A 15,906-nucleotide genomic window follows, 5' to 3' on the forward strand; every position below is an offset into this window, starting at 1 on the left:
TATTTTGGGGCGGCCCGGGGCTGGGCAAGACGACGCTGGCCCGCATCATAGCTCACAAGACTAGCGCGGCCTTTAAAGAGATGAGTGCAGTCACACAAAATACGGTCGATGTGAAAAAGGCCATTGAGGAGGCCGGGAACTTGAACCGGCTGACAAACAAGCGCACAATTGTGTTTATCGATGAGATCCACCGCTTCAACAAAGCGCAGCAGGACATATTTTTGCCATATCTCGAGCGCGGTCAGATTGTGCTTATTGGCGCAACGACTGAAAACCCATCGTTTAAGCTGAACGGCGCTCTGCTGAGCCGCTGCCGGGTATTCCGGCTTGAAGCACTTTCAGACAAGGATATTGCATCGATCGCCGTTCGGGCCGCGCAGCTCAAACAGCAGGATCTTGGGCTGGAGGTGCTAGGACTGGATGATGCTATTTCCAAGTACATATCCAGCATCAGCAACGGCGATGCGCGTGTGGCAATCAACATCGTGGACTTGGCAATGAACTCTTTGCAAGCGGGCACAAATCTCGATCTGGACTGCATCCGGCGCGCACTCCAGCGAACACATGTTACATACGGGGAAGATGAGCACTACGACCTGATTTCGGCTCTGCACAAGAGCGTGCGCGGCAGCGACGATAACGCGGCTTTATACTGGCTTGGGCGGATGCTACAGGGCGGCGACGACCCCATGTATGTCGCGCGGCGTCTGGTCAGAATGGCATCGGAGGATATCGGGCTAGCTGACAACAGCGCGCTGCCACTTGCTATGGCGACACTCCAGGCATGCCAGGTCATTGGCATGCCCGAGTGCGACACAATACTGGCGCACTGCGTAGTGTATCTCGCCAGGGCGCCAAAAAGTGTCGAGTCATACAAGGCGTTCAAAAACGTTAAGGCATTTGTGGCAGCAGAGAATCCGTGGCCCGTGCCAATGCATATCCGCAATGCACCAACACGCATGATGCAGGGAATGGGCTACGGCGACGGGTACAAGTACAATCCTGACTATGAAGAGCCAGTCGAGCAGGAGTATTTGCCAGAGGCTATCCGCAGTCACAATTTTTTCGACAAGCCGAGTGACACGTATTTTTGAACAGAGCAACTTTTTATTTTGTAATCGAATTTAAAAATGGATATATATGTACAGCATGTCGTTCTACATGTAAAGGGAGCACACACTGTGTGTTGGGACCAGAGTCGGGGTAATTGCTGCTGCTGCGCAGCAGGCATATCAGCACCCGCCATACAGCCGTCTGTGCGACAGGCGGGGCATCTGCTCGATTTGAGTCAAAAAGTCGCGCACGTCCTCGCGGTACGCCTCCTCGGGATCGACCACTTGGTCAACAATGAGAGAAAACAAGCGCGAGTCAATGTCTTCAGAGTTGTACGAGCTTTCATGGTGCTGCTGCTGCTGCTTTTGGCATTGCAGGCAGCATTTGGCGCAGTGACGGCAGCGGTGGCAGCGGGCAGCGGCACGAGCGGGTCTCGGATAGTGGCGGCAAAAAGCGACGTGTCAAAGCCCCAGTCGCACAATAGAGCCTCGAGGGCAGCAGCAGTGTTGATTCCAGACAATGGGGGCAGGGCGATCCGCAGGCTCTCCGTCGGTGTGGCCACATGATGGTACTGAACGTTCCACCCAGTCCCGGCCAGGCGCTCGGTCAAACGAGACAGTAAGAGCGTGTGGCGCTGCTGGATGCGCTGGACATCAGCAATGAGCTGAGCGACGTTGGCCAGGGGAGCCAATTCAGAGGGCTGCTGGTGAACCGAATACGGCGGTTGGCTCGACGCCATGATCGAGTATGGTATAGTGATTGTCACGCACTGCTCAATCGGGATGGCTGCCTCTTGGGCGGCCTGGGCGACCAGGTGCAGCTTCTGCTCTTGCTGGTAGTCAACGCTGGCGTTGCTTTCCGCATTTTCGCCAGAAGCTGCGGGAGATATCCCCGATGTAGTTGTGTTCTTGGCCGCGAGTCTAGTGGCGGCTGCTGTGGGTTGGGTCTTCGAAAAGGGCATACTGATCCGAGTTCCATACGCAAGCGGTGATACGGCAGCATAGTCGCGGCGCTGCTGGGAAAGACTGCCGACAACCAGGGCCTGGCGCTGGAGCTGGGCCATAACCACGCGTGCCGATGCAATGTTATTTGGACCTGACAGGCTGCGCATGGCCTGCGAAACTGTCCGCAAATAGGGCGACCACTTGCCGCCGCTACCAAAGGCCCAGCGGCCAAACCCGATGGCGCGACTGGCTATGCGAGATGTATCGCGGGGAGTCAGGCGAGTTTGATACAAGAGACGCTGGTACAACGTGCGCAGATGAGGCCGCGCGCCGAGACGGGCGGCAGAAGTTTTTGCAAAGAGGCGGCCTGCAGCGGTGGTTGCTTTGATAGGCGCAACACGGCCACCGCTGGCAAACGCGCTGAAGCCTGTGCGCAGGTAGTTCATCAGGCGCATGACCCACTTGCTGTTGCCGCCGTGCAAGGGCTTGCCATGGTGAGAGTGATGGTGATAGGCGGCTTTTGAAATGTGGTTCAGACCGAGACGTGTAGAATCGGCTGCTATGATGCGCAAGCGGCCGGCAGCGGCGTAGCTGAGCATAATTGAACGAACAAGACGTGAATTAATGAAGATATAAGTAAATAGGGAAAAAGAAAAAATATAATTGTGAAAAATTATTACTTTTAAACTAAAATATTGAATGGTAGAATTTGAGAAAGTAGGAAGTAGAAGGTTGAAAAGATCAAATAACAATGCAACCCCCCTTTTCATTTGCGGCGATCATCACTCCGCGTTCACAAATACCCGCGGAGGTCACGAGCACAGGCGCTTGGCATTGGATACGGCGGATCATATCATATTATATCAAATCAAATCACAGCCATGGCATCCACACGTAGTCCATCTGGGCCAGGTTGGCGGGCGCCACGGCCTGCGCCATCAGGTGGATCAGCGGCTGCATCGGCGACAGCTCCTTGTCTTGCACATCCTTGGGTGGCAGAATCTCGGCCAGCTGCGCGGCGCGGTGGACAATGAGCTTGACGTTGCGGTCGCACATCTCTGCCAGCGCGGCGGGGTTGACGGCAGCCAGCGCACGCACCGATGGCATGTGGATCAGCTCGTCGCGCACATACAGATCGAGGAAGTCGCGCAGCAGGTGCTCGCGTTCGGCCAGGCGCTGCACAACCTTGTGTACGGCAAACGGCAGGATGCCCTCAAGCCCCAGCTCGGTGACAAAAGCCTGGATGGCCGGCGTGAGACGGAAGGGGACAGGCTCAGCGCTGTGAATCAGGCCAGGCGTCGCCTGCATTGGCACAAGCTCAGCCAGGCTGATGTTGCCGGACGCGCGCGAGATGGCCAGCTTGGCAGGCGTGCGCTGTGCGCTGGCAATGATGTACGTCAGCGCAATGGAGACGGCCACCTGGAACGAAAAGTTCTCTCGGTACAGCCAGTAGTCCATGGGGACGCGGTGTGGCGGCGCACGTCATCAGCAAGTAGTGACGGCGACACCATATGCTGACAGATGTGTTCAAACAGCCCGGCAGCAGCGGCAGCGGTAGCGGCCTCGTCGGACGGTGCCAGCTCGCGCATGCGCGCCGTGTGGTACAGCGCCGGAGCGATCTCGGCGATACCGGTACGCGCGCACGACGTGTCGTAGACGTCTTGCAGCGTGAACGCGTCGGGCGCTCCTGCACAAGGCGGATATGTGGGGCGAGCGACACAATGGTCGGCAGGTGCAGGGCCAGACGCCGTTGCACCCACGCGTCGCGGTCCTGCTCGGCGGCCACATCGAGGTTGCGGTACAGCTGCGCCCAGCGCTCCTCCTGGTGGTTGTGGCGTGATGTGAAGTGCTGCACGGCAAAGTGGATGACGCTGCCATCGGACCCGCGGACCGCCAGTGTGCGCGCCACGCTGCCATTGCGCAGCACGACGGCCAGCGCCGGCATGAAGCGCTCGATGCGCACAAAGTCGTCGCCTGTGTCCGACAGGCGCAGGTACTGGCCCGGCACTTCGACATCCTCGAACTTCTGCTGCTCAAACTCCACCAAAAACGGGCTGAACAGGCTAAGCATCAGCGCGCGCGGCCGCCGCCGGATGGCGCGCCGCAGCATCTGCTGCCACTGGTACAGCCGCGTAACGTACGCGCACAAGTCCATGCCACGCACCGCGCCAAAGTCGCGCTCGAACCGCGCCTTGATGCCACCGGCCGGTAGACTCAGCGCCACGCGGCATGTGTTGGCGACAATTGTGTCAACTGGCGTTGCGCCGCCCGCGTGTAGCTGCTGCAGCCCATCGCCCAGCAGCGCGTGGACAAGGCGGTAGATGTCTTCCTCGGGGCACGGCTTGAGCCGGTGCACAATCTGGTTGATCATTGTCTCCATCGACAGCGTCAGCAGCGGGTGCGCTGTTTTGAGCTTGGCCATCAGCTCGTCTGCGGCCAGCGAGGGTGCTGCCGCCGCAGCCGCCGCTGGTGCTGCCACCTCGCCCGCCTGCCGCTGCCGGGCCACAACCGCCTCCTCGCGGGCTGTGCGCAGCGCGTAGTGCAGCGCCTGCGGGTACTGCTTGGCGATGCGCAACAAAATCTGCTGTGCCTGCCGGCTGTACGCCGCGTCCAGCCGCTCAGGAGTTGCGCAACAAACGCAATCCAGTACCAGGTGGGCATCTCGCTCTTGTACGCGTCGAAGCCGCGCACACATTTCCCGCTGCATCGTCCTGGCTCAGCAACCACAGCGTGCGGGCCAGGTATCGCCGCACGCGTGGCCGCTTGCACAGGCCTGCCGCCTGCATATAGCAGCTGATAGCGTTGACTGCACCAGTGGTGTCGGGCATGTTGCTGCAGAAACGCTCGTCGTTGTACCGCCCCCATGCCGCCCACGCCTTGGGTGACCCCAGGTCGAACTGGATTCCCGTCGCGAACGCATGGTTGGCCTCGTCAAGCTTGCCCAGCTTTGCCAAGAACTGGCCCTTGAGCGTGAAGAACTCGCCTTTTGCCCGTCGAAAAGTACATCAGGTTTGTGTTGCTGATCACATCCAACCCGCTCTGCAGCTCATGCGGCCGGTGGTAGTAGCACTTGGCTTGCTCGCGCAGCTTGAGGAACGCCTCCTGGATCTCGATGTTGGGCAGCGTGTAGATGCGCGTCAGCGACCCAATACACACATCAACCAGCCCGTGCAGCCGCGCTACGTGTGCAAACCGGTTGATGATCCACGCCATCTCGTGGTATCCGCGGTAGGCGTACGATGTGAGCACTGAGTTGTTGTTGCCGCTGGGAGTGCTGCCGGCGGCAACAGCAGAAGCGGCGGCAGCAGCGGCCGCGGCGGTGGTAGCAGCACTGGTGCCAGGACCAGAACCAGAACCAGAACCAGAACCAGAAATAGCGCCGGCAGGCTGTGGCTTTGTGGCGACGCTTCCGCCATTAGCACCGGCACCCGAATCATCCTTGGTGGTAGAGTCTGGCTCGCTGTCCCCGGCCTTGCGAGTGCCCTTTGTCTTTGGTGCGGGCTTGGCCGCAGCAGCCACCGATGACGAATCGCCTTCGACATCCTCAATGACAGCTGCCTTTTGCTGCTGCTGCGAGATAAAGGGCACATACACGTCGTTGATGGCCTTGAAGACGTGCTGGCGCCAGGCTACAAGGTCGCTCCACACATTGATTGGGTCGCTGTTGTTGGGCAGCCGCTCTCGCCACGTTTGCAAAACAGACTTCAGGTCTCCCGATTTCGATTCGAGATTGTCAGCCTTGGTCGCCGCCAGGCTGGCGTAGATGTTGCTTGCGTCGCCCAGCTCAACCATGAGCTGGAACATGTGCAGTAGCGAGATGTGCGACGGGGTGCCTACCCCTGGCAGCTCATTCCACTGCTGCAAGCATGCGCGGATGCCCTCTTTGCACATGCGCTGAAAGTCCGCCGTCTTGGAGCCGGTTCCCGTGCCGGCGCCCGAGCCGCGCGCCAGAGTCAAGAACGTCTCAAAGAAGCGCGCGCGCGGGCTGCCGCGAACTCGGGTGGCGCGGCTTTGAGCAGCTGTCGCACCTGCGAATTGCGCTCGGCCCAGTCCCACACGCGCCAGCCGGCGTCCAGCTCGATCTCCGGCAGCGACTCGTGGAGACCCAGGTCAAGCAGCATGTCCCAGTTCTGCAGCCGCTTAGTCGCCTCAACCCACCGCGTCTCCCAAAGGCAATACTCGGACTCTGAGAATGGCAGCACACCTGCACGCGCCTTGGTCTGCGCGCGCTCGTACGCGGCCTGCGCGCCGGCCCAGTCGTCTAGCTGCTCGTATGCCAGCGCAATGTGCGACTCGCGGTACTGACAATGTCTCTTCCAGGCGCCGTAGAAGTAGTGCCGCGCTGCCAGCGCCGAGTATAGCTCGGTCAGCGCATCAAATGCGCCCAACTCAACACCCGTCGCGCGGTCGAAAATTGCTGCTCAACCTCCCGTCGTTCGAGCAGCTTCGTTTCGAGCAGTGACAGCGCTGGGTACCATGCGCAGTACGTCTGGCCAAGATACCGTAGCAACTGCGGCGGCAGACGCGGTGCCGGTTGACATTCGCAAAACGCGTCGAGAATCGCCTGGATCACGTTGGGTCGCATCCCAGTCTGTGCCTGGTGATACGGCTTCGCGAGCAACCGAATGACGCCGCTAGTCAAATCGTGCTGGTCTTTGGGCCCGAGGCCTTGCCATAGTAGCGGGAATAGCGTGACCCACATCCTGTACGCAAACTGCGTGTCAGCAAAACCAGGCGTGAAAGCGGGCGAACAATGCTGCCAACGGTTGCAGCGCCCGCATCTGAATCTGCCTTCAAATCAATGTCCATTGGCTCCCTTGTCTGCCTCCGCTGCTTCCGCTGTGCCTGCCTGCTGTCGTGAATGAGCGCAGTTCAGCCTGCTGGTGGGCCGCCGCAAATACCAATGGCAGGCACTGCTGCAGCCAGAATGTTGATGACACGCTCTCCCAGTTTTGGGTCTCCAGCAGGTAGTTCAGGCGCACTGACAGCGCCCCAGGCATGTTGGCGTCGAACGTGGCCAGAAACCTCCCGCGCATCTCGCTGTCTTCGCTTTGCATTCCGGACAAAAACGCCTGTTCGAGCCGCATGGTCATCTCCGACCGCGTGAACCGCACGTCGTTGTATACCTCCAGAACCAGACCAAGATACTTGCGTTCGAGCAGTGCAAACGGGTCTCCACCATCTGTGTCGGAGCCTGCACCTGCACGGACGCTCGCCCGGCTGGCGTTGTCGCTCGCAGATGCCGATCCATGGACAAAGCTCATCATGACGACATTAGCATCGCCTTCTCCTTGATCGTCGGGAATACCTCCTGCGGGTCCAGTACCCACTCGCGCACCATTGCTAGATAACGTGCAGCAGTGCTGCGTCGCTGGACCGCTCGATGAGCTGTATGATATGTGTCAGGAAGCTGCGCCGTTGGTCGCCCAGTCGTGATATGTGGTCGCGCAGCAAAAGTAGCAGCATTAGTAAAATGTCCAGTGGCGTTTCCCCCTTGACCAGTGCTTCCACAGTTAGCGGGATCTGACCGGCGCTGCTTGCCACGAGCTGGAGGATATCCGCGCTGGTGTTTGCCACCCTCGTAGCCACATTACTCGCGCCATCGCTGCCCAGACCCACTGCGATGACGCCGACGTCGACGGCTGCAAAGAAGGTGGGGCAGTCCCGGTTCCCTGCTGCGCCCCCGACGCGGCCTGCGACCCTGACGCCGAGTGCGAGTTGTGCTCTTTCGTGTATCTCTGGACAAACTTCATCAGTTGTGGGATGTGCGAGAAGAGCTGCTCGCCTGTGTGCTCGCCAATGGCGTGCAGCGTCAGCAGCGTGCCGTATATATTTGTGTTGTCCTGCAGATTCTTCCAATCACCGTCTCGACGTGGGCCTTGAGATCGGCCACTATCGGCGAGCTTCCAAGGCGCTCGTTGGCCGCTGCCTGCTCGTACAGCTGCCGCAATATCGATGCGACTATCTTCTGGACTTGCCCGTTGTCGACCGTCATGCACTTGCGCACGATGCCAACCAGCACGCCAAAGTACTCTTCAAACCATATTGGCTGCATCTGGTTGGTCACCACGGACAGCACAGTCAGAATGTGCAGCACCAGCTGCTGGTTCATGCCCTGCGCCTCGATCTGCTGCATCGACCGCTCAAAGAATGTCAACCGCAGGTGCATTGTCGGCCACTTGTTCGAGTCCAAGTACTGTGTCAGAAGCTCAAGAGCACGTGGGCCCAAGTTCGATTTCAAAGCAAAGTCGAACACAAGGCACAACATTCGAAGAAGTAGCCCGACTATGGTCTCGCGCCGCGATTCCGACATCAGTAAATCTACTGATGCTGCTGGCACCAGCACTGGCGTACTAGTGCTAGTGTTAGCACTGCCATTGGCATTGACGCCGGGCTTGCTGCCGGTGTCTGCCTCGCCGGCCGGCACAGTCTCGGCGTCCTTTCTATTGTCCAGCATGGCGTCCCACTTGAGAACAGGTCCATGATATCCAGCGCAAGCGTCCTGGTCTCTGAGGTCGCGCTGTGCGTCAGGCACATCTTTTGCAAGATGCCCACCAGATTTGACGCAAACTGCGTTCGGTACGGGAAGAATATCGACGGATGCCCCGCAATGAGCTGATACACATGCGTCGTATGCGCCAACGATGCGCTATTTTCAATCAGAATGCGCTTTGCCAGAACCACCCACGCAGGCGGTCCGGCGGCGGCACCGTTGCCGCTCTCTCCGGAATTGCCCTGCTGAGCAGTAGGCGGCAATCTGATGGGCAGCACTGGCAGCAGTATGTCCAGTGCCTGTCGAACTAAGAATCGGCTTTCCACGTGGTGCGCTTTCAGCAACGAACTGTACGCTTGGAGAATGATTTTCGATGGTGTATCGAATGCGGCGATGAACTGTGCCACCAGCACGTACGAGGCGTTCTTGATCATGATGTCGTCGTTGCGAATGTAGTTCCACCCAAACTTGATGATGTCCTTGCGAATGTCGTTCACGGCACTGGCGGCATGCCGGATGAGAATGGATGACAGTTGAACCAGCTCCAGCCGCACCGACGCCCGCTTGACGAGCAAAGCCTGCGCGCCATTGGGCATGTGCACTGCCCACACGCGCTGGTTGAACATCGCTATGACAGGCGCACGCAATAGCTCAATGCCGCGCTGCTCCTGCGTCAGCGGCGGGCGCGGGGTGCTGGAAAGCGCAGTGGCGCTGCTGCCATCATGCCCACTACTGCCGGTGTCACTGGCGCTCTCGGTCAGTGCAATGTCCGGCAGTGTAAAGACTGTGGCTACCATCGGGTTGATCAAGTGCTGAAGCAGAATGGCATTTGACTCGTCGGATGTGCTCATGTCGGCCAGTCGGACCAAGAACGCGACAGAATCTCGCGGCGCTTGGAAATCGGCCACCGCACTATAAGGCTGTCCCACACATACTTGAAGACAAACGACACATCGATGACGCTCGAGCTGCGCCCAGCAACATCAGTAGCCTGAATAAAATGGCCGGTGGATTGCCCATCGCGCGCGTGGCCAGTAAAAGGCAATGCACCAAGTGCTCGACCAGCACTGGTTTGGCCAGGCGCGACGACTGGTCGGGGCCACCCCCAGCGAGGTGGAAGCGGTCCACGTCGCAAAAAGCGTCTGCAAAAGGTCGCTACGCTCTTCCAGCCAGAGCGGCTGGAACTCGAGGCATGCATGGATCATGGTTGCCGCCTCCATGGCGATATACAGCCGCTTTGAAACAGCGTCGCTATAGGCTGGCGGCTGCCTGGTTGGCAAACCAGCAGCGTTCGGTGCGCCCTCCGAGTCTACCGCCATGGCATCCACCGCAGCATCGACACTGCTGCTGGTGCTGCTGCCATTGGCGTTGCTACTCGCCTCGGCGTGTATACAAAACTCGCGCAAAATGTTCACCAGCAACGGTGTCTGAGACATAAGCGCTTCGCGCAACGGGCTGCACTCCGAACTGCTCAGCGCGTGCACAAAAATGCGCGCGTAGTGAGTGCTCTCGATTCGCTCAACAAAGTAAACCACAGACTCGGTGGGGTAGCGGTTGAGGAACTTGAACAGCGGCTTCCTAAAAGGACTGGACTCCCTGCGACACAGATGGACCTCTAAATTGACAACCGAGCCAACTAGGTCGTCCAGGAGAACGCCCGCCGTCGACGGCAGCAGGTGAAAGACCTGCAGGATGGCAACCAAAATTTTGATCTCGTTCATGTCCTCGATAGATTTTTCGGACGCGGCCTGCAGCAGGTGTGGGTTGGCCCACTGTTGCATGTGGTCCAGCAGCTTGCGCCCAACCTCGACCTTGAAATAGTTTGTCAGCAGCTGGAGTAGCCGCGCCAGGCCATCGAGGCTTGCAACAGTCAACCGTTTGTAATCTGACAGGTTCAACAGGATCGGCCGGAGCCCAGTCTGCAGCAGATCTCGGGGCAGTTTTTGCTGCTGCAAGAGTACCTGCTTCAGACCATCGTTTGCTGCGTCGACAACCTCGACCGACTTGTGGTAAAGAGATTTAAAAAATACCGATATTATGCGCGCGCGAGTCGGCGTGTTCTTGGCGTCGGCAAACTCGGGGCGCACCATTGCCGAAGTCAGCATGCGGATGCACACATGCCGGAGGTGCGTCAGCGACATGGTGTTTGTGCGAACCTGTGCTGGATGATTGACCAGCGCTTGGTCCTCGGCGTCTGCCAGAGCCAGCGCCTCAGACAACAGACGCAGAAGCTCCTCATTGATCTCAAGGAACGGCGGATCAAGCGACAGGCAGTACGTGATTGCGTCGATATTTCCGATCTGCATGTTGTGCGGCAGCGCACGCAGGGGTTTCCCGAATATTGGTATCAGCAGGCGATCGCGAGATGGGAGAAGCAGCGCGGTGACACTGCAGCCGGTGACATCGACCAAAATGTCCAAGCACGCCTTTGCTGCGTCTCTGACCTCGTTGCTCGGGTTGGCCAGCTCCTTGGTGATCAGCGCCAGGAAGACTTTAGCAGCCGGTTGTTGTCAGGCGAAAGGCGCGCCAAAAGTCGCTTGAACGCCAGCATGGCCCGTTGGGTGGCAGCAGCCATCCCCTCTTGTCTGCTCTTGTCCACCGCATCGGCCTCAGAGGCAGCAGCGTCGGCATCGGCAGCGCCGGATACTGGCTCCTCGCCAGCATCTGCGGCAGATTTAGTCAAGTCGTTGTCAATTGCAATATCAGCATCGGGCATCTCGGCAGGAGCAGGAGCAGGAGTAGAAACAGAGACTGCAGAAGAGGGAGCGGCGCTGCCATCAGCTGCTACTTGTTCCGTGTCAGGTGCGTGTGTACGGTCTCCGCTGGCGAATTTGCTGTTAGGATCGGGTGTGCCGCTGCTTCTGTCAATCGCACCGTTCGCGCCCATGGTGCTCGCATTGTCTGACTTTTCAAAAGCAATCGCACTCGTGGGAGTTGGGGTGGCGCCTTCTACCTCACCATCTATCACCATAGCATCGCTGGCCAACGTAGTCGGAAGCTCGGCAAAGGACCTTGTCGTAGGGGGCCAATCTTAGGGGCAGCAAAGGTTGCATCGAGGTTGCTCTCCTGGCCGGGTTCGCTGTCAGACATGAGCACGTCGCTGGTAACACCATTATTGACAGAGCCGTCTTCGCAGTCCATCTCCAAGGTGTCCGCTCCATCACCGTCCGGTGGCGCAAATATGTCGGCGGAAACGCCTGCTTGATAATCCGCATGAGAGTAGCGGACGACTCGGCGGGGTTCGTGCTTGGTATAACGTTAGAGTGAGTGTCCTTTAGGGTGAACAAGAGCGCCTTGCTGAGCTCAAGCAGGTTTTCAGCTAGCCAAGTGCGCCCTAGGTCGAGCTCCTCAACGATAAAGGCAATTCCAACGCATCCACTATGTTTGGTATCAATGGCAGGGTCGTAGCAGGCTGCGCACAGGTCGGAGACGATGGTCTGCATTGCTGGTAGCTGGCCAACGAGAGAGGCCTTTTTAGATAGCAGCTCGCGCAGCGTAGTGTAAAAGTGCCGTAGCATCAGCGTTCCCATGGCGCGTAGACGCCTCGAGCGCGAGACCAGAACGCGCGAGATGATCTCGGGAACAGCACTGGCAAGCGACATCGCGTGAGTCTTTGCGTCCTGCTGCACAGAATCCGGCTCTGGCGACACGGCCTCAACACATTGTATGATGTGCTGCCGAACGCCGATGGCAATGATGGACAGCAGTAGTTCCCGGGCGGCATCGCTATGCACGCTGGCCAAGCTGAGCGCCCAAATGACGTGCATTAGGCCGCTGTGGCTGATTGGCATGCTCTTGCTGGCGACTACAGAGTCAGAGCACAACTCACTCAGCGTGGCATTGCTCGCGGTCAAGGCAGCCTCGTTGGTGACAATGGGCGTACCTGCCTTGAAGGTGTCGCCGACCGAGGGGCACGACGCAATTATGCGCTCCAAGATCTGGCTGCCCTGCGCGGTGGGCGAGGAAATGTTGGCCAAGCGCTTCAACGCAAGCGGGTCGGACGTCAGCGCGATAAGCTGCCGGCTGTAGCTCTTGGCGTCTTCAAGCGCGCTGTCAGCCTGGCTGTCGGTGACAAAGGGAAGCACGAGTGTGTACCTGGAACAGGCCATAATAAACTCCACCGCATCCTTACGTGCGAGCTCTAGCTGCTTGGTCGACACACGGTCTTCGAGCACCTTGACCGAAAACATGACCGCATCCATCAGCGGCATCGAGACCAGCCTCGGGAGCCCCTCGAATGTCATCGAGACAGAGAGCTTGTCTTCGCTGGTGCCCGAGCCAATGCCGGAGTCAAGCTGCTCGCCAGACTCAACTGGGAATCGTGTCAGGAGCATGTGGCGATTGCGTCCGCCCAGCTTTCCCAGAATGCGCGCGGCCACGGGTGCGTGTGTCGAGGCGCTGGATGGGAGCCGCAAATGCAGCCACAGCGACGACATAATCTCATCCATGACGGGTGTCAAAATGGGGTCCAAGAACTCGCGCGTGAGATTGTCGATGCACAGCTCCAGTGTCCGCAGGCCCTGGCTCACCAACTCGGGGCCAGATTCAAGTGCGAACACGAGCGGCTTCATCAGCAGCGATAGATAGGGGAGCAAAACGCTGAGTCGCACGGGCACAGTCAGGCAAATCTCGACAAACAGCTCCTGCATCGACGACGCCAGCTTGGTGAACCCGAGCGCACTATTAAGGGTCTCAAGCAGGTTCTGCAGCACAGGGAACACCTCCTTGTACAGAGTCTCGTAGCGGCCACCGCCGATGCTGCGGAACAGGGCGCGCAAAAGCAAAAAGTAGTTCTTGGGGCGCTTAGCGGCTTTGGATATGGTCAGCGCCGAGTTGATAATGGTCTGGACGTACGGCTGCAGCACCGGCTCGTTTGCCTCAGGGTAGAGCGCTAGCGCCAGGAATGCGATCTTGAACAGATGCAGCATTGTGCTTGTGAGCGCCTCGTCGTCTGACCCGAGCAGATCCAGCCGGTCGCACAGGTAGCGCAGCATGATGGAGATAAAGGCCGGCGAATTGGGGTCCGACGCCACAAACACCTGGACGCTCGATATGGCCGCGCAGTGGTCGATCATCGCCTGGAACGCGTAGTCGAACTGCGACGTGAACAGCTCATGGAAGACAGCCGGATCGAGGTTGATGAACAGATTTGCAAAGTGCTCAATCTGCTCCTTACCCTCGCGATCGACAAGCTTGATCTGGGCCTCGCGCGACAAAGCAGGGGACCGTGTTGCCTCGCCGTCGCCGTCGTCATCGACATCAGCGACGCTGTCTTGGGCGGCACTCGCTGCGACCTCGCTGCGAATCCGCTCAATGTCGTGGATGCGGCAGGCGCGCAGCCCCTCGCGGAACAGTGACGACAAAAGATCAAGCTCAAAGCCCAGTAGCTGGGCCTCCTGCGTGGACGCTGCCGAAAAAATGGATATACTGGCGCCGGAGGCATCTGTTGTGCCTTCGGCCTCTGCACCTTCGGCCTTGGTAGACTGAGCACGCGGATCCATACCCACTGCGAGCATCGAGTCGCAGCGTTTGAGCCCGTAGATAACGTTCTTGCAGCCGGTGACCAGGCTGCGCAGCAGGAAGCGGAGCTCCTTGATATTATCACCCTGTTCGAACGCGTTTGTGCGGATCAGCTCATTAACGCCATAAATCTTCTCCTCGGCGTGCACGCCTCCGGACTTGATGTCGCTGATCGCTGCCGCTGCCTGGTTGCCGATGGCCGCAAACGAGGACGTGAATGTCTTTAAGATGGTCAGCAGCAGAATGCGGGCGTGGCGCTTGTCGGGGAGAAGCATGATTCGTTCGGTAATGTTGTGCAGCAGCTTGGCACACATCGTGTGGACGCCAGAGCTCAGCGACTGGTCGTGCATGCACCCGGCGTAAAAGTCGATCATCCGCGTGAGCTGGCTGGGAGAAAGATCAAGACGGATGTGGTGAATCAGGTCGGCAAGCATGCTAAACGCAAATGGCTTGAGTATGCACTGGCTGGCCAGGCCTGACCCGACCAGGACCTGCATGTCGAGGAATTTGTCCGCGATCGGCAAAAAGGCCTTGCGGATGTCGGTCGATACAATGTGGCGGGTGGCAATCAAAATCTCCTTGCGCGTGGCGGTCGCCTCAGCCGGGCACAGGCACAGAAGCTGCAGTGTCAGATTCGCGATTCGGTCCTGAAATGGAATCAGCAGTGGCGTGAATCCGCGAGCAAAAAAGGCCAGAAACGACAGCGTCTTTGACTGCGCGGTTATCAGGTCAGAATGGGCACTGCGCCAGTGCTGGTTTTGGCTTTGCGCAGTCTCAGGATGCCCAATGAGTCCCTTGGGTTCAGCTCGAGCATGTGCAGGATTAGCGGCAGTATGTTGGTCACGAACGGGTCGGCGTGGCGGCGGTTCGCCTGGATGATCGAGACGACAATAATTGGTATTTCGGTCAACACTTTGAACGATGATGTGGCTTTACTCAAGTTTTTTGTCGACACGTCTCCCATGTCTGGGCCCGGCGACATGGCGCTGGGAGACATTAAATTGACGTTGGGCGTGGACAGCGGCGCTGGTGTGTCAAGGCTGTCCATGACCTTGAGCATCTGATCGGCGTTGCGGTAGATTTCGGCCGCCAAATCGAGAAACGGCAAAGCGATTCCATCGAGCAGTTGGCGATACATGCGGTGTAGCTCGTATATAATCTTTAGGCACACGACGGCGTTCTCCTCATTTTCGGTCTTCACCAGAGCTAGCAGAGTGGTGACCACCTCCAGCACCACGGGCCTAAACACCTCGCTGTGTGGAATACGCTGTATGACGTCTAGCAGCGTCGAGCGCAGCTTCTATAGACAGGTAATAATGAGAAGCAAAAAATCAAAGTTTGAGTTTTGGTTTGAGTTGAGTTGAATTCAAAGCTGTGTTTCAAAATTTTGATTGGAGTGCCAATTTGCAGTAGTTTTCTCGTAAGCACGTACCTGCTCGGGCGCTGAGCTGACGAACACCGGCGGCGTCTTGAGCAACAGATCACGAATGACTGGCCACAGTATGGCCACAAACCGTGTGTAGTCCTGGAGCTGGAAAAACTCCAAGGACTCGCATAGCTCGTGGGCAATTGTTTGTTTGAGCTTGACATCCAGCCTCTCGTCGCGCAAACGCGTTGCATATACTTCAAAGTTTGTAATTGCCATTTTGGCTGCCAAAGTGTAGAGTTGCTGTCTATGCAGAACAAAGCACGCAACAATGAGGGGGGAGTGTCTGCTGGGTTGCTCCTTGCGAACGCGTGTGTATGCTTTGAAACCGTGGAGGAGCGCAGAGAGCTGAGTGGGTTTCTCGACGAGCGTGAAAATATGCAAACGATCCTAGTTTGTTGTGTTTCGAACTGTTGAGTGAATTGAAACGATAAAGCAATGAGGGTAATGAAAATGAAAAATAATAATAA

The 15,906-nt window shown here is 58.1% G+C and overlaps 2 protein-coding genes across 2 annotated transcripts; both read right to left on the reverse strand.

Moving 5' to 3' along the window:
* Window positions 1-1,097: 1,097 nt before the first annotated feature.
* On the reverse strand, window positions 1,098-2,699 carry BX661DRAFT_184162 (uncharacterized protein). Its single transcript, XM_051536411.1, is given in 2 exon segments — window positions 1,098-1,375; window positions 1,390-2,699. The coding sequence occupies 2 exon segments, from the start codon at window positions 2,594-2,596 to the stop codon at window positions 1,233-1,235; spliced, it is 1,350 nt and encodes a 449-aa protein (XP_051390713.1). The 5' UTR covers window positions 2,597-2,699; the 3' UTR covers window positions 1,098-1,232.
* Window positions 2,700-2,870: 171 nt separating this feature from the next.
* BX661DRAFT_199084 (uncharacterized protein) lies at window positions 2,871-15,655 on the reverse strand (the record flags this gene model as incomplete). Its single annotated transcript, XM_051538295.1, has 21 exons — window positions 2,871-3,431; window positions 3,479-3,684; window positions 3,744-4,594; window positions 4,636-4,664; window positions 4,691-4,975; window positions 5,025-5,960; window positions 6,026-6,385; window positions 6,424-6,711; window positions 6,750-6,849; window positions 6,912-7,340; window positions 7,375-7,590; window positions 7,617-7,840; window positions 7,870-8,440; window positions 8,473-9,336; window positions 9,369-9,546; window positions 9,578-10,941; window positions 10,983-11,451; window positions 11,502-11,631; window positions 11,655-14,723; window positions 14,753-15,277; window positions 15,443-15,655. The coding sequence occupies 21 exons, from the start codon at window positions 15,653-15,655 to the stop codon at window positions 2,871-2,873; spliced, it is 11,868 nt and encodes a 3,955-aa protein (XP_051390714.1).
* Between the last annotated feature and the right edge of the window lie 251 nt (window positions 15,656-15,906).

Source organism: Kickxella alabastrina (assembly GCF_025024165.1).
Source record: "Kickxella alabastrina strain RSA 675 chromosome Unknown BX661scaffold_15, whole genome shotgun sequence".
NCBI classification, from domain to species: Eukaryota; Fungi; Kickxellomycota; class Kickxellomycetes; order Kickxellales; family Kickxellaceae; genus Kickxella; species Kickxella alabastrina.

What these genes read in the sequence shown, in the direction of transcription:
- BX661DRAFT_184162 (XM_051536411.1), bottom strand. Translation starts at nt 2,596, where the DNA reads ATGCTCAGCTACGCCGCTGCCGGCCGCTTGCGCATCATAGCAGCCGAT.